The sequence below is a fragment of the Dromaius novaehollandiae genome, chromosome 1 (genome assembly GCF_036370855.1).
Source record: "Dromaius novaehollandiae isolate bDroNov1 chromosome 1, bDroNov1.hap1, whole genome shotgun sequence".
Lineage (NCBI taxonomy): Eukaryota > Metazoa > Chordata > Aves > Casuariiformes > Dromaiidae > Dromaius > Dromaius novaehollandiae.
This window is the reverse complement of record NC_088098.1, coordinates 85,213,528-85,241,474: the sequence shown is the minus strand read 5'-3', so window position 1 is coordinate 85,241,474 and position 27,947 is coordinate 85,213,528. Positions and strand designations below refer to the sequence as shown.

The 27,947-nt window shown below is 44.4% G+C and overlaps 2 protein-coding genes across 6 annotated transcripts in view; one reads left to right on the top strand and one right to left on the bottom strand.

The window, feature by feature from the left end:
• Positions 1-486: 486 nt before the first annotated feature.
• On the bottom strand, positions 487-25,808 carry TCAF2 (TRPM8 channel associated factor 2). Of its 4 annotated transcripts, XM_064518192.1 has the most exons (9): positions 20,395-20,737; positions 16,007-19,301; positions 14,527-15,160; positions 11,252-12,222; positions 9,176-9,270; positions 7,961-8,174; positions 7,366-7,605; positions 5,257-5,609; positions 487-1,779 (listed from the first exon to the last, which is right to left on the bottom strand). In XM_064518192.1, the coding sequence occupies exons 3-9, from the start codon at positions 15,141-15,143 to the stop codon at positions 1,534-1,536; spliced, it is 2,736 nt and encodes a 911-aa protein (XP_064374262.1). In that variant the 5' UTR covers positions 15,144-15,160; positions 16,007-19,301; positions 20,395-20,737; the 3' UTR covers positions 487-1,533. The 4 variants fall into 4 exon arrangements, with proteins under 4 accessions (XP_064374262.1, XP_025968404.2, XP_025968403.2 ...); XM_026112619.2 differs by lacking the exons at positions 16,007-19,301; positions 20,395-20,737 and adding an exon at positions 25,659-25,808; XM_026112618.2 differs by lacking the exon at positions 20,395-20,737 and having other exon boundaries at positions 16,007-20,015.
• Positions 25,131-27,947, top strand: part of FKBP4 (FKBP prolyl isomerase 4) — an 18,624-nt gene continuing 15,807 nt past the window's right edge. The window contains exon 1 of one of the 2 annotated variants that reach the window (XM_064518235.1): positions 25,131-25,442. In XM_064518235.1, coding sequence (XP_064374305.1) covers positions 25,359-25,442 — 84 coding nt within the window. In that variant the 5' untranslated portion in view covers positions 25,131-25,358. The remainder of the gene's footprint in view (positions 25,443-27,947) is intronic. The other variant, XM_026112621.2, reaches the window with a different exon arrangement.

Sequence of the window (27,947 nt, the reverse complement as noted above, 5' to 3'; positions counted from 1 at the left end):
AAAGATCCATTTTATGCCATTCATGAAGAAAAGAAAAAAACAAATCATGCCACCCCCAGGTAATAGAACTGATAATATTTTGAGCAATTTTTTAATGTACACAAACTCTTAACCTTTGTTCATAAAGTCAGTAGGGATGAAATCTGCTACTGCAGGTAGAATCAGATATAAGTCTTTGCACCACATAAATTTTCTTCTGAGTTTCCAAAACAGAGCTAAACTGGTACTGAACCACTGTCTAAGCTAGGACTTCCCTCTGCATATGTTTTATTGGAAGAACAACTTATAGCAGTAGTGAATAAGAATGGAAAGAATGCTTGAAAGATAAAGGAAACAAACAGGCCAGTGAATCACAGAAAAATCAGGACTGCATCTGAGCCAGAACAAAAATAAAAAGCAGCTGTAACAAATCTTTGTGTCACTTCTTTTTAGGTGTTTTTCTTACTGGGCATAGAAACTTGAAAGTAAGACCATACACACAACCTGTGAGTTCACTATAATTGTCTTATTTATTGCTGATACACAAGGTATGAGTTGGGACTAGCATGCTATTAGCTTAAGCATTAATATCCCCACTAGCCCTGGCATGGTCACCAGTGTGTTGTACTAGCCAAGCAAGTCTGAGGTGGGAAAGTGTTAACTTCCATGGCTCCTTGGAACAGGCTGATCCTCCATCTTGCTGAGCTTCTGCCTTCCTCCTCTCTGCTCCCTCATGCAGTCATGTCAGTGCCTGTTTTTATAAAACTTTAATGAGTCCATGTGTTAAACCATTACTGACTACAATCAACTCACCTCTTGCTCTTTATTTCTGCTTTCCCATCCTGCATGGTTTGCTCACAGTATCTTGCTCACAGACTAAGGTGAGTGTGACAGGTACAACTCATCATTGACTTGTTTCAGATAAAGAAGCTGGGACCTTGGATCTTGGGTCACACAGTAATATAGAGTAGGAAGAAATCAACAGCATTTCAATATCAGCTAAGCAGCCTCTGTATATAAACACTATAAGGTCACTTAATTCCATGATAGTAGGTGTAGAAGTTCTGCACACTTAGAGACATTAAAGACTAGGAATTTTACAGGTAATCAGATCAGTAGGGAAGATCTTGTGTTGCTGAGATCATAACTGAAAAATACAACATTATGAAGGCTACTATTTATTTTACGGATCCATATTCTATTTGCATTGTCCCTGAGACGGCTCCAGTGACTGACGCACCCCAAAAGCCTCAATTTCAGCAGAGAAAGGTTCTGCAGGAACTAAATCCACCCCGAATTAAATTTCTTCTGAAGTGAAGAACGCAGCACAAGGCTCATTCATTATTTAACTCTTCTGAAGATGGCTTAGATGGGAGCTGAGCAGCACACAGGCTTCTGCTGAGTTTCTGCCAGGTTTGGCTTCCATCCTAAGACAGCAAAAAGCTGAAGAATTCAGTGCAAAGCTAAATACAATGTGAACATATCATGCAGCATACAAGGAGAAAATGATAGGCTGTAGCTAGTTCTGAGAATCAAGATCTGGATGTGTTTCCTTCATGATCTATAGGACTTCATTGGGTCCTGTTCCCAGATGGGTAAAGAGGACAGTTCCATGGATAGCTCTTCCTTGATAGGCCATCCCCAGGCCATAAAAAAAGGAGCCAGGTTCCTGTTCACCTGCTGAGAAAACTTCTGTGCCCACAAGTTCATCTTAGAAGGGTTGTCCTTTGGGATGGTGGACATTTTCTGGTAGTCAGAGAAGAGGTGGGTGAAGGGCTCCCAACCAAAGCCCTCCTGCAACTGAGGGACAAGAATATAGAGTGTAAAAACAACGAAATTCTCATTTCATAGACATTATTCCTGCATTACAAGTAGTAGAAACTTCCACAGGTTTTTGCCATGTCTTTTGAAAAGGGTGTAAAGTTAGATGAAGTCATCCAACTTTAAGGCTTCAGAGCATAACTTACAGCACTACCATACAGAAAAAAACATATTCCCACTATAGTGGCCTGCTGGAACAAATGGAGACAAAAGGTACATTGGGAGCAGATAGAAATGTCAGCACTCAGCAGCAACCAACTATCCAAGCTGATGATGTGTGCAGAATAAAGCCTCTTGTGCAGTGAAAAACCATCAGTGAGGACTCTAAAGAGAACCTGGACAGAAGGAGGACAAGAGAATAACGAGTAGTCAGAAAACAGGAAGGAGAGACTGTGAGCAGAGCATGTTTTGTCCAGGAATAAGAGCAAAGGGGATGAAGACAGAAAAATTACTGTTGTACGAGTAATGAGTTTAAAGTAAAGAGGAAGCAGAAACCTATTTTGTTGCTCAAGATGAGGTTAATATGGAGAGCTGAGTTGGAACAATAGCATGACAGAATGCAGAATGCTTACTGATTGTCAGTGTCAGTAGTTCCTTACCAAGCCAAAATGCATCACACTTTGACACTAATTTGACACTAAAACGTATTCCACAAATCCTCCATCATGCTGGAACAGCTAAGCAGTGACAGACAACATTTCTACATTAGGCAGAACAAACAAACAGGTTATCTGCCTCTGTTATTCCCATATTCACACGGAAACCCCTGATGCTGAGACTAGCTATGGACTAGGTAATATTTTGGGGTACAAAGGTTGGAGAGCCATAAGCAGGCTGACTGGAAGGTAGGAGAAGGAAGGGTCTGGTTTTGCACAAGGCCACAAGCAGTGAGCCAAGCTATACAGAAGGCTCCTCACTGTGTTAGGTTATGTCTGACCTGCAGAATGCAGGAGCATCTCCTAGATCCTGAGTTCAAGTATTCATCTCAGAGAATGGAGAGTTCCCAGCACCATGTCACAACATGACCAGAATGAAAACTGTCTGTACACTCCCTCACAGTCAGTCTTCTATGGGAAGAAAACACAGGTACTTGTGGTGGGCAACTGGATAACTGGGGGAACAAGCACCCTGGAGCATGCTGCAATGTGCTTCTTTTGCCTAGTTTAGACAGAGCTTTGGAGGGCTCTGACCTTAGTCCAAAGCAAGTTCCAGAACAGTGAGGAAGTGGAGACAGAACAGTACAGACAGGAGTTTTGTTGGCCCATTTAAATCTGTACATCTCTTGAGCCAATTGATTCATTTTCCAATTCCTTTATACTCTCTTTTCCAAGATCTGCAATATGGGTTTCAGTGACCACTCTGGAGAGGTAAATGCATCACTAGGCTGAACTCTGAGAGATGGTATGCTCTGTCAGGCAATGTCAGGACCAGATGGCACCCTGCTGCCATGCAAGTAAGAGGCAGACAGGATGAGGATCTGAAAGGCCTGAAGGTCAATGCTGAAGCCTTCCTGGATAAAAGGAATGTAAAAAGCATCTAAATGGGATCCAGATGTATGGCTCAAAGCAACATGGATAGCATTCAATTGAAGAAAACCCACTATGGCTGGAAGAGCAAAGGTATCTAGACAGTAATTATAGGTAGGTCTTCTGTTTTTCTGTAGAAGGTGTGGTTAGTTTGTAAACTGTGAGTGTTTCTCATCTGTCTACAAAGCATCTTTGAGGTGTAAAAATAGAAATTAGGTATTATGTGCACCTTCCACTGAGGCATCCCAGGGTGCTGTCAAAGGCCAAGTCAAGGTTGGAAATCCAGCCTGGTACCATCCAGCAGTCCTTCTGTTTTCACATAGCAAGGGCAATACAGAGGCCCTAAACTTTTGGTCAACACATCCTCTCCCAAGCAAGGAAATTCAACACAGGCTAAGTTATGAGACTAGGTGAGGAAATTTTTACTTCTCAGCTAGGGACCTGCTAATATCACTTTACATCAATCCAACAGCTCATCCATAGGAAGTATTAGGGAAAAAAAAAAGCGATGGAAAGAGGGAAGGTGGCACTTCTTCAGAGGTAGAGCCCAGGCAGACCTCAGCTGAGGTACCTCAACTCCCACTTAGCTGACACCTAAAAACTTATAGGCACCTATCATCCCTGAAACTCAGGGTTTTCCAAGTGGATATGTATCAAAGTATTCAAATCCTGGACGCAGAGCCCTAATATAACACCCTGAGGACTCTCTGAGCATCCCTGATCCCTTTGAGAGTCTTGTGGATTCTCAAAGCAGCTGTGGCATCCTTTGCTGGTCTGATGTCCAGTGCTCAATACCACTACATTTGTTGCACTATAACATCAACTATTTCACAATGACTTTGAGGGGCACAGCGGGGAAGAAGAGGATTGTTTGTTTGTTTGTCCCAACAGTTCTGTCAGTAGCCAGACAGGAGATGGCAGATTCCAGTCCATACTCTGCGGGACCTGGAAATCAGATTTGACCTCAGGTTTCCCACCTCCTCAGGCAGTGGCCAAACTGCCAGCCTATAAGGTAATGTGGGTAAATCTCCCCTCTTGAAACTGTTCCACTCTGTGTAACTATTTTGATATTCATTGCACCAGAGAAAACAGAAGTTGACTCTGCAGCTTGATGATTCAGGCACTCCTCTGAGATGTGAAAAAATAAGAATCAAGACTCTTCCAACAAATACTTTGGTATTTGTATGAGATGTAAGAGCTCCCAGAGGAGGGGCTGAGGAATATTCACCTCACAGTAGTCAACAGCCTAAGCCATCATAATGGACACTCACCTTGAAATCTCAAATTCAAATCAAGTTGAACGCTCCCTCTACAAGACTACTGGCTGTTACAGTGAGAAAGGGAAAGGCAGAAGGAGAAGAGCTCTCTCACATGCTTCTCATGAGAGTGCACCTTAATCGACAACAGGGTTCATGATTTAGAGTCCTGAATGCATGAGGCATCTAACTACATTTGGAAAGGGAAAGATGAGATGAACCCATCCCCTTGCCATTTGATAGCCTACACTGGCCCCACTCGGTGCACTGGCTCATATGAACACCCTGGTCTTTCCTTTGTTTTGTATAGGGGAGCTTAGCCTTGTAACTTCTCAGGATACTACACTCCTATAAGTTCTACAATGCCAAAGGTTTTTTGCCAACTAGCCCAAAGTCCACAGGAAATCTGCTGCAGATTAAAGAACTGTACCCACACTTGATCCTCCTTTTCCCACTCTGTATCAAGAAATAATTCCTGTTTCTCTCCTAGGAAGAAAGATTAGCACTCGGTTCTCTCTCCAGGTGGCTGAGCCCAAGTCTTGCAGAGGAAGGGCATCAGGAGACATTAGTGCTACACAACCTATCCATGTATCTCTCCAGTGCTTTCCAGACCTAAGAAGAATCCAGCTTGTAAGCAAACAGTTGTAGTCACTAGGCACTGAGAACGAACCCACCTCTCCCAGAGTTACCTGCAGGTATGTCTCCAGGGCAGTCCACATTTCCCAGTCCTTTAGATGAGCACCTTTTTTCAGATACCCTCTTACCCTTTCCGCCCGACATTGTGACCTAAGCGCCTTATGGGCCTGATGCCTGGGAATCCCCAGCACCTTCTCATGCACATAGACAGACCAGAGGTTGCAGGTAGCTTCTGTAGTATGAGGGGAAAATTCCCATGCTTGCTGCTGTTGATTGTGTCCCAGCTCATGGACAGGACCCCAAAGACCAGTGGTTTGCATGTGCTTCATGTCAACCATCTCCTTCACTGAATCTAGGTGGCCCATGATGGGGTAGCCAGCATGCATCCAGCCTGCAGGAAAAGAGAGGTATCAACACACAGCATAAGTGCTTATCCCAGTACCTCTTAGATATAAATGACTGTATTTTTTCATTTCTCTAGTGCTTTTCCTCCATCTCACAAACCATACTTTATCACTATGAGTGACAATCTTTTCCTTTTTTGAGATAAAGAAATACTACGAACTTCACCTTAACAGACAGCCAAATAAGGGGTATAAGGGTAACGGTAAGTGCAGTTTTGCCCACTTGCTCTGTTTATTCATAAGCATACACTCACATTTGGACTGACACTGATGTTTTAGGGGGAAGAAGAAAGCCTGAGCATTGCCCAGAACACACCTGAACTCTCTCAAAATGAGCACCGTGAGGCCAGTCCAACCATGCAATAATGTGATTCAGCACTCTGGCAGAGCTTGACTCTTCCTATGTAAAGTGTGAATATTGCAGGTCTGCACTCCAAGAGTTAGCAGTGTGGAGGAAACACATGGAGATCACAGTGCTCGTCATGTTTAACCTCACAGAATAGCTGTTATCTAAACAATTTACCAACATCATGCTGGACAAGAATTTGGCACTGCAAGGGATTTTACCCATGTCTCCTGGGCAGCTTCATACCTGATTTGTCCTTCTTGAAGATTCCCAAAACTTCATATGAGAGTCACCTCCCCAAACTCAAACACTTTACACTCACCACAAAGGGAGCCTACATAGCTGGCTTTGACTTAACACAAAGCTTGTAGACTACTCAAATTAGAGGATATGAATCACGTACTCCTTCTTGCAGAAACTATTTAAGATCTTGAGCTCCCCTCAAGGGGAGCAACCCTACAGCAACCCCTGGCAACACCAAAAGTTCAAGTCCAAAAATGTGGGTCAAACCATTTAGACCATCCAAACCACAAGGGAATTTTGAGTATGCAGACTATGCTAATTTTAACTGGCATTTTCCCAGGACAGTAGAATTTAACACTCCCAAGATGTGCAACAAATTCTTTCCACATGGTCTAGCAAGGGGTTAGGACATCAGGGCTCCTGCCAAGCCCTTGCCCTCACTGTGGGATGATGAATTTGACCAGCTGGCTTTGAAAAAAGAACTGAATAAAAATAGCATTGTAAGGTTCCACATGTACCATCTAACTGACTCTAAATCAAATGCACTCAGTTTACAACTTCAGAAGCTAGGGTGAGGATGTGGGGGAGCATCAGTGCAAAACTACAAACTCACAGGCTTTGATAATGATGCACGCTCTGTTTCCGCTTTGCCTTCAGCTTGGACACATGTGTTTTCAGGCTAAGCTTTGCCCACAGTAACCCTTGTGTAGCCTGTCTCCAGCAGGTACAATTGCAACTGAATGTAAGCAAACAGTCCTGTGACTGAGGCAGGAAAAAACAGAAACCAGGTCACTATCTCCCAGTTGTGCTGTGTCTGCAGTACATTCAGAAGGGAGAATGAGTAACTGCAAGTGAGCCAAAGACATTGCAATCAGCAGCTCTGCCTCTCAGAACACTCAGGCAGCAGCAAAGCTGAGTGAGACAATACCAATTTTGAAAGCAGAGGGGCAACTGCAACAGTCAATGTGGTTTTTGTAAGCCGTGCCATACCACGTTTCCATCCTGATGGAGCAGCTCACAGTTATGCAAGGCTTGCACCCCTTACATAAATGCAGAGCCCAATTTTAGCACAACAACCTCGAAGAAACAGACATTGCTGCTAGAGGCCACTTTTCCCTGGGCCCCTTGAGAAGGCCATATGGCAATATACCTACCACATGAGATCTGGACATCTGTTACAATCCTCTCCGGCCTTGAGAATTTTGTTGGTATGGCCGCCAACGTGCTTATTGCCACCATAATCTCGTCCCACAGGCTAAGCAGTGGCTTCGGGTTCTGTATATGGCGAATGCTGTCAGCTGGTACCGTCAGGATAAGATTCTCAACAGCTAATTCTGCCCAGGGAGCAGGGTAATGCCGGATACAGGCCTGCCACTGGCTTTCACAGGTCTCCCCTACATCAACATAGAAAATCAATTTTGAGCACACTCTCAGAGATCGAGCCACAGAAACATGTGCTTCAGAAGTATCCTCGGGGCTCTTTTGTGGATGGGAGACAGAGACAGAAAAGGGCCGTCTTACCACCAAAGTAGTAACACAGCAAGAACAGATCCCTGTTTCCTATCTGAGAAAAAGAAGCATCAGGCTTCTCCAGCCTCTCTTGATGATCTCATTTCCTGTTCTCCAACAGAGAGATAAAACTGATTTTTGGCCAGTGACCCTAAGCAGGGCCATTTTTCTTTTCAGTCACAAGAATAACAGCATCTATGAGCAGCGCTAAGGACAAAGGCACCAAATAAACAAACCTACCAAGCTTGAAGAAAGGAGCTCTGACTGCCCCTTCTACAGTGATGGACACTTTCCCCAGGACACTCTTTCCTGGTACTGTGATGTAAATCAGGCCACCCCACAGGCAGGAAACAGACTGTTTCTGGCAGATAATATCACAGGTGCGTATCACCACTGGGGCACGTTTCAGCTCTGTGGCATGAGAGAGGTCATCTGCATGACATCCAATCTGCACCTGGCAAACAGAAGGGTAGGAAGAACTGGCAAAGTGCTCCAAGTGCAAGCTCACAGGCCACAGCACCCTGAGATCCCTGGTGCAGGACTGTCCTTGTAGGGCACACAGACAAAGGCAGCCTTCTGACTCCAACCCTACTCAAGCTTTCGGCCTGTGGTGAGTAGAAGCAGCAAAACAAGTGAAAAAAAAACCCCAATGAAGTTCAGTGCTGTCCCTGTCACACAGTCTTACACCTCTACTCCCATTATTACTTGGGTCAGCTACCTCCTTCACTGGCAGCGGAGAGTACTGCAGTGACTTCCTTCACTAGAGTACGGTATTGATCTTTTCTTCACTCTGCACCAGCATCGAAGTCACATACTAAAAATGTGAGGTGAAGACATGATCACTGCTGGCTCCCCTTCTTGCACCTCTTCTCTGGTACTGATACAGTAAAACAGACAGCATGTGACTGCAAGATCATACAGAAGTACCTGAGTTAACCTTGGGTTTCAGCTACATGAAGCTTTCTGCAAAAAATACCCAAGCAGGTGAGCACTTGTCTGCTTTGTACTTTACAGATAGCAGGAATCCAGGTAGCTAGTTTGTATCTGATCTGGATACATCTACATGAGCTGCAGGGACAGCACTATGAAAGTACTTCACAAGAGATCTGGAAAGAGACAACACTAAGTTTGGTGATTAGAAGTACCCAAGCACTTATCTTGGGCCTGGCAACCACCTTGATTGTTTCTATCTGCTGGGTAACAAAAAAGCACATCTGTCTTCAGGCAGCAGCCACACTCATTTATCCAACTGGCACACAGAAATAACAACAGTAAAGAGTGGGAAAAAACGTAAGAAATGATGATAATGCACTAAAAGTGCCATAGGGTGGCAGAAGTAGGCAAGGATTGAAACGGCAGCAAAATTAGTAAGGAGAAAAGCCTTCTCAGACCTGTATTTGAGTGCCCATCTGACAAATACATCAGTGTATAGTAGCCAAATTCAAGAGAACTTACCTGCAGACCAGCACCAACTGCCATGCAAGGGAATGTTATAACTGCCATGTGTCCTTCAGGGAGATAGAGTCCCGTACTCCTCCAGGCTGTCTTGCCTAAAAGTTAAGACTTTCCTGAACAATCAGCACTTTTTCAACCTAACATCATGCATTCTGGAGATATCAAGCTGCAATAAAAGAATCTTCACTCTCTTTTTTGCCTTGCTCTACACTTACAAAACCGTCTCATGTTTTACCTAACCTGAAATACATTTCTGGTTTTAAAGCAAAAGGTATCTATGTGAACAAACCATCAGAGAATTAAATTAGCATGCTTGCCCACCCAAATTTGAACTTCTGAAAATGCCAAGCTTAAATGCGCTTACTAACACCTTTAAAAATATAAAAAAGAAACTAAAACCCCAGCACCCCCACTCGGATCCTCTCACAGTAAAGCCCTCGTAAGAGGTGCATACTGCAGTGATACTAAAAACAGTGGAAGATGTAATGGTCAAAAATCATTTCCTAGATAACAGACAGACAGTAACATCAGATTTTTCCCTACAGTCTGGTCAGCACAAGCTGGGGCCCACACAAATTCCCATTCCTAGCGGACTGAAGTTACGAGAAAGCCTAAAAGCCTCTCATCCTAGGTCTAACTCTAAGTTGGGTACCCCATCATTCCAGTACAATTCAGCATGCTTCTAGCAGTCTTTCCATGGAAATGCAAGTGTCCTCTGCCTAGAAGATCTCTGTGGACAGTTGTGACATATAGTGCAAAGTTAATCCATCTCTACTGTCCTGTCTACGCAAAATCTACTCACCAGTTCTCACATAAGGCTTACACAAGTGTATTTCAGCACAAACAGTAACAGTCCTAAGAAGAGCTGTACGGTCAAAGCACCCTTTCCATAAAGCACCTCCAAGAAAGAATGACTGATTTTTTCAAGCAAAACTTTCTCCAAGAAAAAATGCAAATTAGACAATATCATGTTTCACCAAATACCATGTTTCAGCAATTCATCTTGGTTTTGCTTGGCTTGCCCTGATAGCATTTGTGAAATGGTGTTTAATCTTAAATCATGGTTTGCTAGCATTTCTTTCTTTATTTTTTATGTGAAACTATATAAATATCGAATAATTTCTGGCCAAAAAAAAAAAAAAAGGTGTTTAATCCAATGCATTCAATTCAGTCAGCCCTAAACAATTTTTTTCTTTTGTCCTGACTCATTACAGAACTGAAAACCAGTGAAGAGCTGTTCCACAACTCTTCTCTCTATGTATCCTCTGCACTCAGACATTGCCACTTCAGAACAGTCTATCCTCATTAGAACAGTTTTCAAACAACTCCTCTCAAACATATTCAAATACAAGAATGTGAGGTGAATCTGTCCAGGGAAAAATACCTTACTAGTGGAATTACCTAGTGTTTAAACATATGATTTACACACAGGAATCTCAGCAGGGTTCTATAGATAAAAAAACCTAAGTTTAGACCTCTTACTCAGGATGTGATTACAAGGTACCTTGGCTTTAGTGACAATGCCAGCTTAAGAAGTTCCCACCTTATTTCCAAACCCCCGAAACCACAACCAGTTGCTCCTTCAGTTGTGCTGACACAAGTTGTGGGACTGTGCTATAACCTGGATTGAAATGATCTGGATCAAAAATAACCCTTTGTGCCTAATTCAGATCTTTTCATAGCACAGCCCCATAGATGGCTGTATGGACACAGCTATGGGCATGGCAATCTGCAGTGCAAGGCCGAGACTTTCTTAAGGAAGTTGTCTTGCCGAAACCATTATGTTGCATAATTCCCCTGAGGTGTCTATGTTAGGTGGTTCATCTCCCTCAGTGCCCTGTACACCAACAGAGAGGGAGCAGAACTTCCACAGGGTGTTTCAGAGCACTGAAATCCAGGTTGGCCACAATAGAAACCTGTCTGTCTCTACAGAGAGATCAGCCTCCTCACAAACCCAAAGCAAAACTGTACAAGTGTCCCCATATTCAGCCATACATACACACAGACACACACATGAGGTGAGCCACTGATCCCAGCAGCAGCATTCCTTAAGAGGGAGGGAGATACGCTTCTCACCTGGGTTTGTGCCATCAATTTCCACAGTAACAGGGAGGTCACAGGCCCTACTGATGGGTTTCTGCACTAAGGTTGCACAGTCCATCATGGCACGGGACAGTTCAGTTGCCATGCAGAGAAGGGCTGCCTCTTTGGAGTTGCTCTGGACAGGGCAGTGCCTGCTGACATGTGGGATCCCACTTCTGCGTAGCACTTTGGTGAGGATGCGGTGGAGCGAGGCATATGCAGGGCAGTCTTCGGCTGGGATGCGCAGAAAGGCAGCACAGTCTTGAGTCAGTCTTTGCAGCCAGTCCTTCAAGGGAGCTTTGAGCTCCTCATTCTTGTCTATATGCCTTTGGAAAAGAGAGAGAGCCTTGCGGAAGTGGTAGTGCTCCCCAAGCACCACAGCTGGGTATTTAGCTGCCTGGACATTCAGACCCAGAATGCTGAGCCCAAAGTGGTTGAGGATTTTGTTGCCAGGATATTCTGCCACAGCAGCTTTGCTGTGGTTCTGGGAAGCCCAGTACCAGGCCTGACCTCCAGTCAGCAGGCCGCCTCCCTCTGCCACAAAAGCATGAATCTTCTCCACCTCTCTGTCGCTGTAAGAAGGACAGCAGTACACACTCATATCGCTTGTCAGGTGTGACACCTGGAACTTCACCTCTCCTTGAGAGAACAGGTTACACAGTCTCTTCAGGCTGACATCCACACCCACCAGCCCCTTCTTCCCAGCATCCAGCCACTGGACAACATTGAGCAGGAATCCAGCCAGCTTTGGGGAGAACAGCTGACTCTCATGAGTTGCCACCACAACACGCCCTTTGCCATAGCGTGCTGCAGCTAAGAGGCAGCGGTGCGAGCTGTCCAAGCAGAGTGGGAAGGAGAGTATACCATGCACCAGCAAGACGGAGGGCACGCCCCCTGTCACAACATCCAGCTCTGACACACCATGCAGGAGAAACTCAGCGTCAAGGCTGAGATTGGCATGATGTCTGCAAAACCAAGAGACATTCAAGTTAGCCCCAGTCCCAGAATCTTTTACATACAAGTCTGCCTTGTCCATCCATGCCTCTTCTTCCACCCTCACCTTAGTACATCCCATTGCCAGTTCTATCAATCTTTAAAATACCCTTATTTTTCCTTTTAAAGCTTCAGTTTTGGGGGTCAAGTATCTCTGTAAGAATCTCAGCATTCATTCAAAAAAAGAAGAGAAAAAGAAAGGTCAAAAGGAAGTTTCTAGGCCCGCGACTTTGAAGAGCAGCTTGAAAATCCCCTCTAAGTACATCACAGAAGCTCAAAAATCAGAAGACCTTTCACATATTTTAATCAGTCTCTTGCAGGTTTAAACCTTGATGTGGGGATTGGCAAATCCCTTGTAAGGGAAACTTCATCCATTTAATCCGCCCTAGAAATCGTCAGCTAACCAAGCCCAAAAGATTTCTCTGGGCTATTTCCTGGTGTCTGTCACTGTTCATAATTGAAGAAAGGATAGCTTGGCAAGATGGACAGATAGGCATACAGACAATGAGTGACTTGAAGTTGACTTAGGCTCCTAACACATACTCTTCAAATTCCCATCAGTTAACCTCTACCATATAAAGAGTTTTTATTGTACAAGGCCTTCCTCTTATCTCTGCTATTTCCATGTAACTCCTGTCTATCACTGTGGTAAATGACATGTTGAATTGCTTGATTTTGCTTTGTTTATATTTTCTCCTGGTTTGGTCATATAGTTTTACCAAACACAGTTTTCACTCTGGCACTGGAAAGCATCTTGTTACGTGGCCATTGCAGCCAACTCAGTGAGAGTAAATGATTCAGCCCTTCTGCACACCCACAGGACAGGAATTAAAACTGCAGCTCTCCTTTGATTATCACTTTACCCCAATCCTTTGTCACACAAAATAGGTATCCAGGCATATGGCACAGGCATAGACCACAGTCTGATTCTCTGTGGGTTAAACAAAGGCGAACAGGAAGGCCCAGATGCACAGAGCTGTTGTTTTGCACTGAAATTAGGTATCCAAATTCCTCTGTGGCTCTGGGTCAAAGCAAAAACACCTCAGAAGCACCCTAAACAAGCTGTAATTCACTGTCAGTTACCACTTAAAGCCTTGTTAATTGGTATGTAATTTTTCTCTGGTGAATTTTCCACCCCCCTCCCTTTCTCATCTGCCTGTGAACTGGAGGTGGGGAAAAGGATCATTCAGAAAATCTTAATTAAATAACTTCATTTGTTGGCTGTGTCCTAAGCACTTTTCTGAATTCAACAGCAGAGCTTTCTGATACCTTTACTGGGACATAAATTCAGCATCCAGGAAGTATCAAATCCAATTATTTGTTGAAATTTAGTTTCATATATATATACAAGAAAAAGACTGTGATGAAAGAAAAAGCTTGTAAGGAATTTTATTATAATTGTTGCAGCTTTCAATGCAGTGAAATGAAACTGCCACACACAGGAAGCAAAGCAGCATGCATGCTCCTCAAAGACCCCACTACACTTTATGTAACTCTGGAGGAAGCTGTGCTAGGAACAGCTTGGCACACTGGGTAGGAAGGGGAGATAGAGGAAGATGGCAGAACAACACCCAAGATTCTGGTGACCTGTCTGCTCTGTCATGTGAGTCACAACAGCCCTGAATTTTATATGTGCTGCTTTAGGTTCCAAAGGGCTACTCTGGAATCCCAAACTATCTTGGAGCACAGAGGTTTCCTGCCCACGGTCTGTGCCAGGTGCTAAGAAGTGATGTGGCACTGGGCCAGCCTCCTCAGCTCTGTACCCGCCCTGGGGCTTCACTTACGAAATTAGATTTCTGCAAGTAACAGGCCGAACAGGTTTAATAGCTGCCAGCCAGAGCCTGGCCCAGAAAGCCAGCCAGATATTCCATCTCAAGTCTGGTTTTGAACCATGGGAAAGCCACAGTTGCCCTGAATGTACAGTTCTGGGGGCAAAGGAGAGGAGTTATTCTTCACTTCCCCAGGTTGTTGTGTGTTGCACACAGATGCATTTGGTCATATAGGCTGTTCTAAATGATGGCCACCTTCATTTCTTGTCCCTGAATGAATTCCCTGGGCCTTACCCAGCTCCCCTAGAAGCAGTCAGACACCATTCTTTGAGACAGCAAATAGTAAGAAGATACCTCTTAAATTACAAGATAAAAATTGCATCCCTGTCTACTAAAGAACCAGCATTCCTCATCATCCTCACCTCTTACCTCAAGAATCTCCTGTAAACATTTCACCTATATAGCTTTATCAGCTAGTTAAATAGAGACAGCAATTCAGATACTCACGGGACAAGTAAGGGAATCTTTGGTATCTTCTTCGCAACTTTGAAGATCCCCTTTTCCACAGCGTTTCCCGTGAAGTACACACCAGCCACACTGGTCACCTGGTTCCCAGGAAATTCAAACAGCACCTTCTCCTTGCCATGTTGACTAGCCCAGTACCAGGCCTGGCCTCCAATGAGCAGGCCCCCACCTTCCTTTACAAAGTGAATCAGGTTCTTTGCATGAGTACTGTCATAGGCATCCATACAGTACACCCCCAGAGCGGTGCTGAGCTCTGCCCCAGCCTGTACTTTGGTGCCAGCCCTGAGAAGCAGCTGGGAGAGAGAATCCAAATGATGATGGACCCCAACCAGGGCCCCAGGGGAGGGCTTGAGCCAGTCCACAGCATTTCTGAGAAACTGGGAAAACCTGGAGTCCTTCAAGATTTCCTCATGAGAAACAACCACCATCCGCCCCTTCCCATACTGTGAAACAGCAATCAGAACTTGTTTCTGAGAGCTCACAAGCACAGGGTAGGCATCTTTTCCAGTAAGCAGCAGCTCACAAGGAACAAAGCCTCCAGTGAAGTCCCATGGCCCAACACCATCCACTAACAGCTCATAGGTGGCAGAGAGTTTCATCTTCAGGTCGCTCTTATCTGATGGAGAGAAAACCAACATTCACTACAGGATGGCTCAGCTCTAAAAAACTGCTATTGACAACACTGCAGGGTCATTTCTTTGTTGTCTAATACGACAAACCAAACCAAACTCCAAACCAAACAGGAATCATTTACTGGAAGCAACTTCATGGGCACAACTTTTCAGTGACTAGGAATTTTTTCTTTTTGCTTGTTTGGTTTTGTTATCATACTGTTTACCATTTAAACAGAAGTGACAAGTATATCAAGATGACAGAGAAAAAGAAAGAGGCTGTTGTAACAAATTCTGCTATTCATTGTGGAGGAGATCAAGTAAATAAGGATGAGTACTTTCCCATTAACAATTTATTTGGAGAGGGGGAGTGCTAGAGACTCCAGGCAGTCTAACAGGAACTTCCTTGGTGGAGGTGGTCTACAAGGAAAGTGCCAGAAACTAAAATGATGGAAGCAAAACAAAACCCAGATGTTGCTGAAGGTAAAGAAATTATCAGCACAATACGTGGCATAACTCCAACATGAGGTTCCACCTTTCTTCCTAATTGGATATATATAGAACTACACACAGTTGCTCCCAGATAAGCTTCCAAAGTCATGCTTTTCTACATGCATTAAGACATTGAAAGCAAAGGGTATTACAAGGTACTGGGAGGGAGGAGGAGGGTCGGTATAAATATGAAGACAATCAGCAACCCTAGAAGAATAGGGACTTAGAAAAACAAGTCTGGGAGCAGGAAATTCATGCCCTAGTTCCTTGCTCTGAAATGCCACATGACCTCAGGGAAATCATTTCCCTTTTCTGTAGCTTTGTTTCCCCACCTATAAAGTGAGGTGAATGATACTGACCTCAATTGCCAAGCCCTTTGAGGTCTATCTGTGAGACGTGCTCTATCTAGGCTCCCCCAGTTTGAAAGTTTGTCTTCTTCAGCAAAATTATCCCTGTTGCTGAGCCGGGGCTGCTGTGTAACAGACTGTACAAGCAGGATGATTTTGACGTGGAGAGTTTAACTTAGTTCCACCCAGTTCCTGTCATTCAGGATTCCCAAGGGTGACTCAGAGCAGAACGCCTGCCTATGCCAAGAGCTGCTTTGGGGCGGGCTTGGCCCTCCTCCTGGTCACATCACATGCCAACACCGGAAGGACACCTTCTGGTCTTCACATTAATTTCATTTGTGCTAACCTGAAAACAGTCCTTAGTGTGCAAACACAAAGAAACGGAGTCATCCTGGAAAAGCAGTAGCCTTGATACAGATTTACTCATCACAAGCTCGAAGGTGCTCAGAAACTGTAACCTGATCAAGAATGACAGCATAATTTCCCCTGGCTTGTCCTCTGGACATGCCTGGAAGCTCCCGTTCTTCTCTGACACTCTCCTGAGACTCTGGAATTGTTTTAAATACAATTTTTCAGTGGAAGCTGCTGACTAGCACAGGAAAAAAACTGTATTGCCCAGAAACTTAGCACTTGCTTGCTGACTTATTTTGAACTGTTTCCCTGTGTTTGAATAAGCCCTAAATTCAAAGGCACTTATTTAGCCAGAACCAGGTGTGGCTGTCTGCAGAAGGATTTTAACTCTATCTTAACAGGATGTAACCATCACCCTATACTTAGAATTCCAAATTTATATGTATTTACAATTTCACCCATATTATTGTATTAACCATTTACTCTCATCTTTGCATAAACATAGAGCTGAAGTACTCAATTGCTTTCAACTAATTCAGCATCTTTAAATTGAAGTATTATAACAATTAGCTATAGCATGGTTTATATAGGTGCATTTGAGTGCAGCCCAGTTCAAATTCATATTCTTCTTTGGGATGATTAATCAACTAAAAAATCTCTGCTTGAACAGTCATGTCCCTCTTAGAAGTTTACATATCCATTTCCAGCTAAGGAAGGATCTGCAGTTTTGTCAGTCTATCCACTTCCCACAGGAAGAATCATTAATTCAAACGTGGGAGCCTCCTCCACTTACTGCAGTCCTAAATCCCAGAAAGATTCACACTCCCAGTTCAGTTCTGCTACAAAGTGCTTTTTACTTGAGAGGGGGGGCCACAGAGAAAGTTACTGAGCAAGCAGGAGTCATGGATGAGGAATTCGTTGCCTTTTCTGTGTGTCGAAAATTAGTAGGAGTAGGAGCACCAGGGGTGAGGGGATACGGTCTAACGAAATCCACCCCTGTTAGAAACCTGAATGTGCACTGTGCAAAACAGTCAGCTTTTCCTCAAGACTATTGTTCAATTCTCAATTTCTTAGCAAGTAAGCTCTACTTCACCTAATTTCTGTGGCCATTCTCATGATTGCTAGTGCCTCCTCATATGAATGGCATTATGTTAAAGCAGTGCTTTCATATGCTGGGAGTCAAGCTGAAGTAATAAAAAGGTGTAACTTCTCGAGGAAATTTGAACACCTTATTTGGCACATACATCAGCTACTTTGTTTTTCTCCCTAGTTTACAGGCAAAACCTCAAAACCGTGAAGTGATGCAGACTGTTGAATTACCCAGTAATTCCCACACTAAGCCCAGTAACTGGTCAGGACTTGCTTTTTTGTGTGTTCTCACTGCATGCATAGGAGAGAATGTAACATACTCATTATATGGGTATACCCATTATATGGGACTCAGAGCAGACACAACGAAAGACAAGCCTTTCTTTGTAGAGAGACAGGAGAGGATGTAGCAGGGAAAGAAAACACCAAGGTCTAACAAGAATTACAGGAAGATGCAGAAGACTGAGATGTATGTCATGTGAATTAGAAGGAAATAGCAACTGGTTCTAGGTATGCACAGCGGGAAGAGGATGATCTTGGCTCCCTTGTAAACATGGAAGTGAAAACTCTCTGTGACAATATTTGTTGAAGATTCCCCATTCCTTGTCCTCCTCCTGCCCCTTCCACCTCTGATCTCTAGACAGTTCTCACTCTCCCCAGAGTTGAGAATATCAAGAGTAAGGCTTGGTGCATACATGTGTAAATCCTGCCAGACAACTATTTCTCTCCTAGCCAGTCTTCTGCCTCTCGAAAATGGACAAAAATGGCACAGGAAGGTACTGGAGCTTCATGAAAGGTAGACTTAAGATTCCATCAACTCCTCTGAAGCTGGGGAGCCATTACAGCAAAGAAAGCAGCCATGCAAAAGGGATGTGGTACAAAAGAAGGAAAACCCTTTGGTCCACTGAGGAAGACAGATGGCGGGGGAACTCTAAGGGTGAATGTCGGAACAGACACTGTGTGTCGAATCTCAGTCACTTTGGGTTCAATCCTTAAGGGTCCTTGTAAAGCCTGCGAGGATCCACATGGGTAAAATATTGGGGATTGTGGAATACATGCAATGGACACAACACAAGGCACAGGACAGCTACTGGGGATGGATCGCTGGCTAGGAACACATGCAGCCTGTCCATTGAGAGACGGAGACCTGATTTCTATGGATTTGGCTGTTCTCCCTAAACAGGGGAGATTCTTTGGCCTTTCCTCTCTCTCTGCTTTATAGTCTAGCTGTAAGCACAGTATTCAAGCACCCAGTATGCTGCAAGGCCTGTAGATAGTAAAGAATTAGTATGACGTGAAGAACGGTGCTGGGCCATTGTTTTTCTAACATGTTTGTTAATAAAACTGAGCAAAGAGAGAAATGCTGATATTCAACATTTGCTAAAGAGACAAAAGGACTTATATTCATTATGTCTGTTCATTATCAAGACGAGAGTGTTTACAGGGGAGAACATACCTTAATTAAGAAACTGAGTGGAAGGAGATTAGATAGACTAACAGCTAGCCCATACTGTGAGGCAGAATGAGGAGGCCCAAGTGGATTCTCCAAAAAAAGTTCTCCTAGGCAGACAAAACTATTTGGAGATCGCTGAGGGAGTTGCAAAGCAGATGGGGGATGTGGCCTTTTAGCATGCTGATATTTAGAATTCAGTTAGTCTCTGTGGACTCCATTTATTGTCAGTGAAAAGAAACAAGCAATTGGAGGAAGCAATCTATCTGGCCTTCTTTAAACATCTTCTTTAGGGTGACATGGATCACTTCTTACACTGCACTGCGTGGATCTCTCCAAATTATAATGGGAGCTCAGGACAATTAGCTCTGATGTAATCCTTTCCAATTAGATGAATCCCTCTCAGCAGTCCAAGGCCTACATGGAGAAATTAAATGACACTGAACTTCAAACATGCCTTAAATGCCTTTTATCCAAAAGTAGCTCACTTACAACTTGAATTTCAAGGCTTGAGCTGTGCCCTTGAGCGTGTTGGGCAAGCACACAAAGCTAGAGCTTTAGCATTCCATGTTCTGTTGCATGACTGTAAGAAGTAGCTTGGAATTTCAAATCCAGAATAGGAGAAAATAATAATCCTGCTGTGCTCATGTAAAATTGGTCCTCAAAGCTCCCCCCAGACATTCACCCCGCCCGATCTTAGAATAATTATCGACTAACAACTATTTCCTGCTTATCTATTCCAAAATGAAACTAAAAATGCTAATATTAGCTGCTTCAAAAATCCTTCCCTCCACAGACAGCCTACATCATTCATTCTCATTAGGCTGGGAGGGAAACACAGGAGGGTGACCAATAAAACTTGGAGGGTTCTGTCCTCATAAGTGCTATAGAAGGACTGCTGGTGTCACATGGCAGGCCCCAACATCTGTATGGAAACAGTGATCTGCAAGTGCACAACCTAAAAGATAACCTGAAGGCAAGAAGACACAGGAAAGAAGAATGCATTTATGTCAATGCAGTCAAAAAAACCCCCGAAAACCCTAGAACTTGTAATTTGAAGTGCTTAGGAAATTTGATGGCATATACAATACGTGAAGACTTATTTCTTTCTTCTCAGCAAGATCATCTGAGTTCAGTGTGACAATGCCCTTGTTAGCAAGGGAAGACTCACTAACTCACCGTAAAACTGAGTCACTTAGTATTCTAAGTGTGTCACTTAGTATTCTGCGCAGTGTGAGCGTGAATTTAACATATGCAAAAACTGAAAATGCACTTGAAAGTTCTATTTCATATTCATATAAAGAAAACCCATGTCTATACATCAAGAGTAAGTGGGCTCAAGAGCTGGCTTAAGCACACAGATGATAGCCTGGGCTGACGTTAGGGCACTTACATGCTCATGCTTTGCCCTGTCAGTGGGTCTAGACCTCAATCTCAGCCTATGCCCAATGTGTGCTCACATATGAACAGCATTCAGAGTAACTGGTGATACTTGAGAATGGGCTCAAACCTGTGCTTCCCTGAAGATGGGAACAATGACTTTCTGGACTGCACATCCCAGTTGTGTTCACATGCTTCTCCATCCCCCCTCAACACCTGTGAAAGCATAAGCACCATGAAGCCACCAGCAGGGTAGACTACAACAGCAAGCCATGAAACTTAAAGACCAACCAATGTGCAACAAAGATGGTGAGAAAGAGCACTACAATTCAGGTGCAACAGACTGAACACAAACAAGAATACAATACCTAAACTTGGGCAACAGCCTTTCCCAAAGAGCTTATCAAAACTGTAAAGACCGCATCTATAGGAGATGGAGAAGTTGGAGGCAACCAAGCAGGAAAGAATAAACAGAATTAACAGAAGCTTGCATGGGAAAGATAAGTTAGAAAAAAATAAAGAAAGCCCTCTTATGTTACTTAACAATGTCAAAAAAACAAAGATAAATATATCAAGGGGAAAGTAAGGGCCAGAGAAAAAGTAGGTGAAGTTGTAAAATTAATAATGAATCTAAAGCAACAATTAAAAGCTGGATTCACCAAGAAAAACATCACAAAAACCTCCAACAATGTATACCTTCCAAAGGTGGCTGGTGATAAAAGCCAGGTGGGGAAAAAATTTAATCCACATAAATTGACAGAATCAGGTTATCAAAGACATTCTAAGTCAAGAAAGCAATTCACTTTTCTTTTCTTTTCTTTTTTTTTTTTTTTTACAATTACTGTGCTGGAGTTACTAGAAAACTGATTAAAAACAAATGCAGTACCATTTTTAGTATGAACACATTAGAATCAACCAAACAATCACCCATTTGTAATTATTGACAGCAGTTTTCTATGGCACTTTACAGCAGTAGATTACAAAACACTACAATTTCCAAGCTTAGTAAAATACTGCTGTGTTTTAATGAAAGAACCAGGAATTGCCGATCCTTTCTGGTGACGTTAGCATGCATCCATTAGGGTGTACTCACTGGCTACCATGCAAAGAAATAGAAAACCTGAGTGTCTAAACATACATCTGCCAAGCAATTTTAATTGCTTTTTAAAGATAAAACCTCAAAAGGAAAGAACAAAATGAAAGCAGCTGATTGTATTTGTTTGGATAAAATAACTTTGCATTTCATTTGGAATGATAATTAAAATCTTAATTCAAATATATTTGACTAGCATCCTATGAACTGAAAATAGGCTCATAGACTATGATCGGTGATGACAGTGATATACTGAATCAGAAGAAATGTCTATACAAGAAAGTGCTAACCTTAGTCTTTTTAATCTGTATCTGTGTTCTAAAAAAGGGCAGCACCTATCACATAAACGGAATTCACAGACAATGCTAAACAGAAAGTAGTCATGTGTAGAAGCACAGGAGAAAAAATAATAACTTTATCAGAAAATTTAAAAGAATACAAGTCCTGTGGCCTGTATTTTTCAAAAGTGCTAACATCTGTTGGTGAACAAGTAGAAGAGCAGCTTCAAAATCATTGGGAACTGCAGATCCAGAGCCCTTCCATTCCTGCACGTTGGAGGGGTTGGGCCTCATTTGCATGCCTGTTAAGTCACAGCTCTGATTATTTCTCTTTAAATTTTGCTGGGTTTTAAAGTGAGGGATAAGTGTAACACCACTGTTTATATTTGAAAAGGAACGCATGAGAGGCCTGTGTCTAATGCTTTTTGATTGGGGGTCACGCCAACCTGCTATAGTCTGCAGTGATGCAGTAAAGGGTAAGGAGGAACACTGACTTCATCTCTTCTCCTCAACTAAAAAGACAACACGGGACTTGTTACGTTAGGTACTGCCAGGAGTGAGGGAAAGCAGGGATACTGGGACATCTCGGTGAAGCTGCAGTGGAAGCTTCTCAAGCTCTGGGCTCTTCAAACACCTGTGAATGAAGAGCACATAGGGTGTAACTTGGCTGGAGGGCAGTGGCTGATACCCTGAGTGGCCTGACACAGATATTACATACACTAACAGCGTAGGGTTCCCCTGAAGAAAGTTTGTGCTCTGCTGTGTACTTCAAGGGTCATACCAATGAAAGCAACAAAAAAGTGTGTGAATCAAATAGATTTGACAGTTTCCTCCTTAATAGGCATCATTATATTTTATGCAACAAGCAGAAGTATCACAAGCTATCCTTGATCTCTTAAATCATATTTTCCAACAGGCTACAGCCCAGCTGTGTTATACTATGCCTATCTTTTCATGGCTTTTTGTCCAAACCTTATGATCTCTGACAAATCTTTACACAAACCTATTCACAAAAGTAGCAAGTTGCAAACCAACATTAGCTAGGCTTGACCTGTTGGGAGGCTGTTCCAGAGTCTTTCTGCAACTAGTTGTTCTGGGGACACTTGACAGCCCAGGCTACTCTCTGCTATCTTGTCACCTTATTTGTCTTTCAGTCTGCCTGGAATCTATTGCCAAAATTTTCATTTTCATCGCTATTAATCATGCCCCTCAAGCTCTGAAACCTTTCTTTTGAATTCTCTCCCTTGCGTAGGTACTGTCTTTACTTTCAAAACTATCAGATGCCTCAACTGTGTATCTTCCGAAAACAGGCCTCTCATATGACACTCTGGGTCTTTTCCAATGCCATGGTAATATAAACAAACCTTAAAGGACACTTTAAAAGAGGCTTAAAAGACAGGGGCGACTCAAACTTCTTTGCATACAGCAAAAAAATTTAAATCAGCATAGAGCATGATATGAGAAAATCTAGGTAAAAGGAGAGGTCAGGGACCTGATGATTCGGGAGTGCAGAGGACCTGTGTGTTAGTGCTGACTGCCAACCCAGTGCAGTATAGACTCATCAGTCAGCGGACAGATGAAGAATCTCCACGTTTCTGCTGTGCCTCAGCTAACAAGACCTACTAGACTTGCTGGAGCTGAACCAGATTTGATGCTTCTCCATGCTCCCCAGAGTGTCAAGGTCTAGGCTGGCATGCACAGAAACAGCTATGCGTCTTCCACAGATTTAATCTGCAATCTAAATAACTCATCCATGGGAAACTGAGAGTTGACTGCAGCTGGAAATTTCACCCAGAAACCAGTCTTTTCTTTCTCTCTTACCCTCACCCCCACTTACTCCTCAGATTGAAACTGCATCAAAGCGTGTTTGCTTCCAGCTGAAAAGCATGCTTTTTTACAGGGGAAACCTGTTGATTTTGCAGTTTGCACTAGGCTCTTTATTTAGGCTCTTTCCACTGTTTTCCTTTACCACTGGCAGAGCCAATCTAAGGGTGCTGAAGTCTTTGTGTACTGTGCACACATGTAGTTTTATATTGGCACAGAGCAACTCCTGGCTCCCTGCAGAACCAGGACAGACACAGCATGCCTGCTCACAGACCAACTGCACACACTGCTGCCCACTCCCCTGCAGCCTTCCTAGGCATCCCTTCCAAACTAGTGGTTGGGGGGGTCTGAACCACACGGACCAATGCCCTGAGGTGGCAGTGGGGACTGGAAAACCAACTCCGGAAACACCGAGCATCTGTCTGCGAGCCTCTTCCCACCCACCCTCAGCGCTGCCTTTTGCCATCGAAAGGTCAAACATCACGTTGAAAAAGCAAAAGCAAAAAGCACAAAATACGGAGCTGTCTGTCTTTTCCTCGCCTCTGAGGCCCGTGCACGCCACACGGGCGTTCCCAGTCAGAACCAGCTCTTACTGAGGTCGCGCCGCCGCACGGCAGCCCGCTCGGCGCCGGCGGGAGGCGGCGCTTGGGGGCGGCGGCGGCGGTTGGGGGCCGCACCGCCGCCGCTGTGCGCCGGGCGCAGGCAGCAGGGGCCGCTGTGGGGCAGGCAGCGCGCTTTTGGCGGCAGCGCCCACCCCCAACCGCCGCCCAGGGCGCGTCGAGAAAGTGAGAGAAGGAAGGGGAAAAGAAAGTTCAAGAAGGGTCGGGAGCAGGACAGCAACTTCAGAACTCTCACGGACCGCGCGGAGGGGGAAGCACGCAGAGTTGCACACTGTAGTTCAGGGAACCAGGCATTAATGGCTTGCAGTAGAAAGTTCAACGTTGTAAAACTCCAGCTTTTGTTTTACTAATTTGTCAAAATTGCCAGACAGGATCCTGGTCTGATGTTACATCATTGCAAGTGGCAGATACTTTGGCTGAAGGTAGCACACAGCACACAATCTTTGTGCTGATACAGATAAGCGCAGAATCTGGTTTGCTAATTCCACTACGCTTGTACTAAAGATTTTCATTTTCAAAGCGGATTTTTTTAATAAATGCAAATCTGCAACAATGCCAAACAGTCTGGGAGTGGGTCAAGGCACAAAACCAGTGGCAAGAGTTACAAACGTTTTACACTCACAGGTAATTCTTAGCCACAGAACTTGTGTCAGAAGCACACTAAGCCTGCTTCCACCTTTCCTGGCTCAAATAGTTTTATTTTTAAGCATGTAGTTTTCTAACGGGATTCCCCAGCCCGGCAAGCCATGGGATGTGCAAACTACTCCCACTACCGCTTCTGAGAAGGCACTTTGCTTTGTACCTATTTGTGCTTTCACGTAAATCTAGAAATACGTGGCAGAAAAAAGAATAGCTGTGCGCTGGTGACAGCGCTTCTGTGCACCCACTACGCGATTCCCCCTCCCCCCCCCCGCGGGCGCGCGCGTAACTGTTTTCGCGCTCAGGCGCCCAATGAGTACTTTCCTCTCAGCCCCTGGCGCGCTCGGGCTTTTTAAACCCTCTCGGTACCTCTCTAGAAACTTCTCGGCCCCTCCTCCCCCTCCCCCTCTCCTGTCTCCTCCCCCTCCCCATCGACCTCCGGGCCGGCGCTGCGACAGAGGTAGAAGCGCAGAAGGCGCGCGCCTGCCCGCGTTCTCCGCGCGCCGCCGCAGCCAGGGCGCGAGCCGGCCAGCGCGGGAGCCGCGCGCCACCGCAGCCAGCGGGCGAGCGAGAGCCGAGGCCGCTGCGGACCCCCGCGTCGATCCGCCTCACCTCCGCAGCGGTGGCAGCGGCAGGCAGGATGACGGCGGAGGAGATGAAGGCGGACGGGGCCCCCCTGGAGGGGGTGGACATCACCCCTAAGTGTGATGAGGGCGTTCTCAAGGTAAGCCGGCGACTGCTCGGCACCGTTCTCGGCCCTGGCTTGTGGGGCCGGCGGGAGGGTTTCGTGGACGAGGCGCAGGCTGCCGGCCTGGCGCGGCAACCCGGGGACCCCTGAGCGCCCGCGCTTTCCCCCTGCCCGTCGCCCCGGCGCTTGTCGGGCTGCATGATCCCTCTTTTTCCCCTTCCTTCCTCCTTTCCCTAAGGGCACGGCTGTTACCTGGCTACCCGCCGCCCGGGAGACTCATGCGGCCCTTGCAGTTAAATATTAGCCATGCCGCAGCGGGACAGCGGGCGGGAGGACGCCCCGCCTTGCGCGCGCAGCCACGTGCGCGCGGGCTTGCGCGGCTGCAGCGGGCGGCGCTTTTCGGAGCGGCCAGCGGGCGCTCCCCTTACCGGCAGGGAGGTGCTGTGCTGGTGCCGAACCGGGCTTTTGGCCTCCAGCTGGGAAGGTTAAAACGGATTGCGAGGAGCAGACGTTGCTCGCTACGTTTAGGTTGCTGCCCAGCACGTATGTGGGTGAGGAGGCGATCAGAAAGTTGTGTGCCTTTGCTGCTCTCCCAGAGTGTGCTTCTGTCACCACTGCTTGCATGTTTTGGAGGGTGTTGGGGGGTTTTTTCCTCACAGCATGTATTCTCGGGGACAGAGACGTTTAAAAAAAAAAAAACAAAAACTTGGAACAGTATAATGTATATTTTGCATTCATCAGTTGGTATAAAGCAGTGGTGCTCTGCGAACCTGGCCTTAAGAATCTGAAAAAAGGGCTCTCCATCTTGGAGCAGTTTCTTAAATGTCAGATAGCGCTATTTACACTTGGTCCTGAAGTAAATGTAGTCTCCATCTCTGTGGCAAGAGCCAAAAAGGCTGCTGTTTGTTCCATTTCATGGGAAAAAACTAGCTATTAACAAGCTGTGAGTGAGGTTGTTAGTAGGGCGGACTGCAGAGCTAGTTGTGATCAGTTTTTCCCATGTATTCAGCATACCAGTAGCCTGGCTTCTTTCTTCTCTACTTGCAAGTCAGTTGGTAGGAGTGGCAGAATTCATATGAGTGAGGGGGGAGTTGCATTAACTTCCTCTTTTCTCTAAAAATTCTTATTTCCCAATCTCTAGAAGCTTCTTTAGTCCCTCTAGAAACTTTGACAACAATCACTAGAAGTTTTCCTTTTTTTTTCCTTTTAATTCAGAGAAATTTCAGACCAATTATGTTACAAAGAAGAAGAACAGCAGGACAGTAAAGGCAAAATTCTGGCTTTAGCAAGACTTGTCTTTGGGGCACTGCCTCTACTTCCAGGAAAGATGTTGAGGACTAGACTGAAGATATGTACATGGTTCCTATACCCTAACTTACCCATGTTTCTGCTAATACATTTTGGTGAGGGTTTCTAGGTTTCATGTATGGCACAGTATCGAGTTAGAGTTCTCACATACATGACTGCCCAAGAAGCTACCTGCTGGTCTGTCATCTCAGTCCCTGAATATTGTAAAATGCAATGTTACAATGCTTGTCTTCCTACTCCATGTATTATGCACCTTTTGATGATAGAGGAGAACCAGGTAATAAAAAAGGAAAACACTGGCAAGAGAACTGAGGAAAGGTGAAACTTTGAACTGATGAGGTATAAAAGAATGTAGAGGTCATGAAGTTCCAGCCAGTGTGCTTTTTATTTTTTGTAAAAATGCAGGATACACCTACAGAAACCAAGGGTCTAGCTCTGAACTAGTCTACACCAATCTTGTATATTTCACTGATTCCAGGAAAGTCTTGATTTGTTCATCAGTTTCATATCAGGATAGTATCCGGAGGTTTTTACCTGGTGGTGGTGAATGTGTTTGCATCATTTCTAATGTAAGCATTCGTTTAGAAATAGAAATGAGGTTTGCAATCCCAATATGAACAGAAAAAGTAGGATTCTTCATTTGAAAGGGAAATGGGTTACCATATTGGAAATCCTGAGTATATGGTAAAAAAAGAAACTTGATTCCTCTCCAAAACAAATAAAATGTGAAAGAATAACATTATATAAATACTGAGAATAAGATATTAATGACTTTCATGTTGTCTAAGTCGATATGACAGTTGAAGAACCTGGCATTCAAAAGAGCTTAGCAAGTTCTCATTAAATGCAGTTATTTGAAAATGATTTCAGGTTGGCTATCTTAAAACTACTAGTCTCTCCTAACAATTTGGATTCTTTTTTCTTCTCTTAAATTTAAGTATGATATAGTTCAAATTGGTTACCAGGTTCTCATTAGTTTCAAATGTCTCTGTTTACTCATCACTTTCAGTTACAGTGGTAACTTGAATTGTCTTCTGTGGGGGAAAAAAAATAAATTGTCTTAGTTCTGTAGCATTAAGAACTGCTGTAGCATTCAGGTTATGCAGGGCGAGGGGATGGTATAGTTAGGTAAGGCATCTGTCATTATATTGAGCCTTCTGCCTGCAGGTAACTGAGCAGATGTAACTTCTCTTCTACCTCTACTGAGATACTTTCAGCTTGTTAAGACATAAG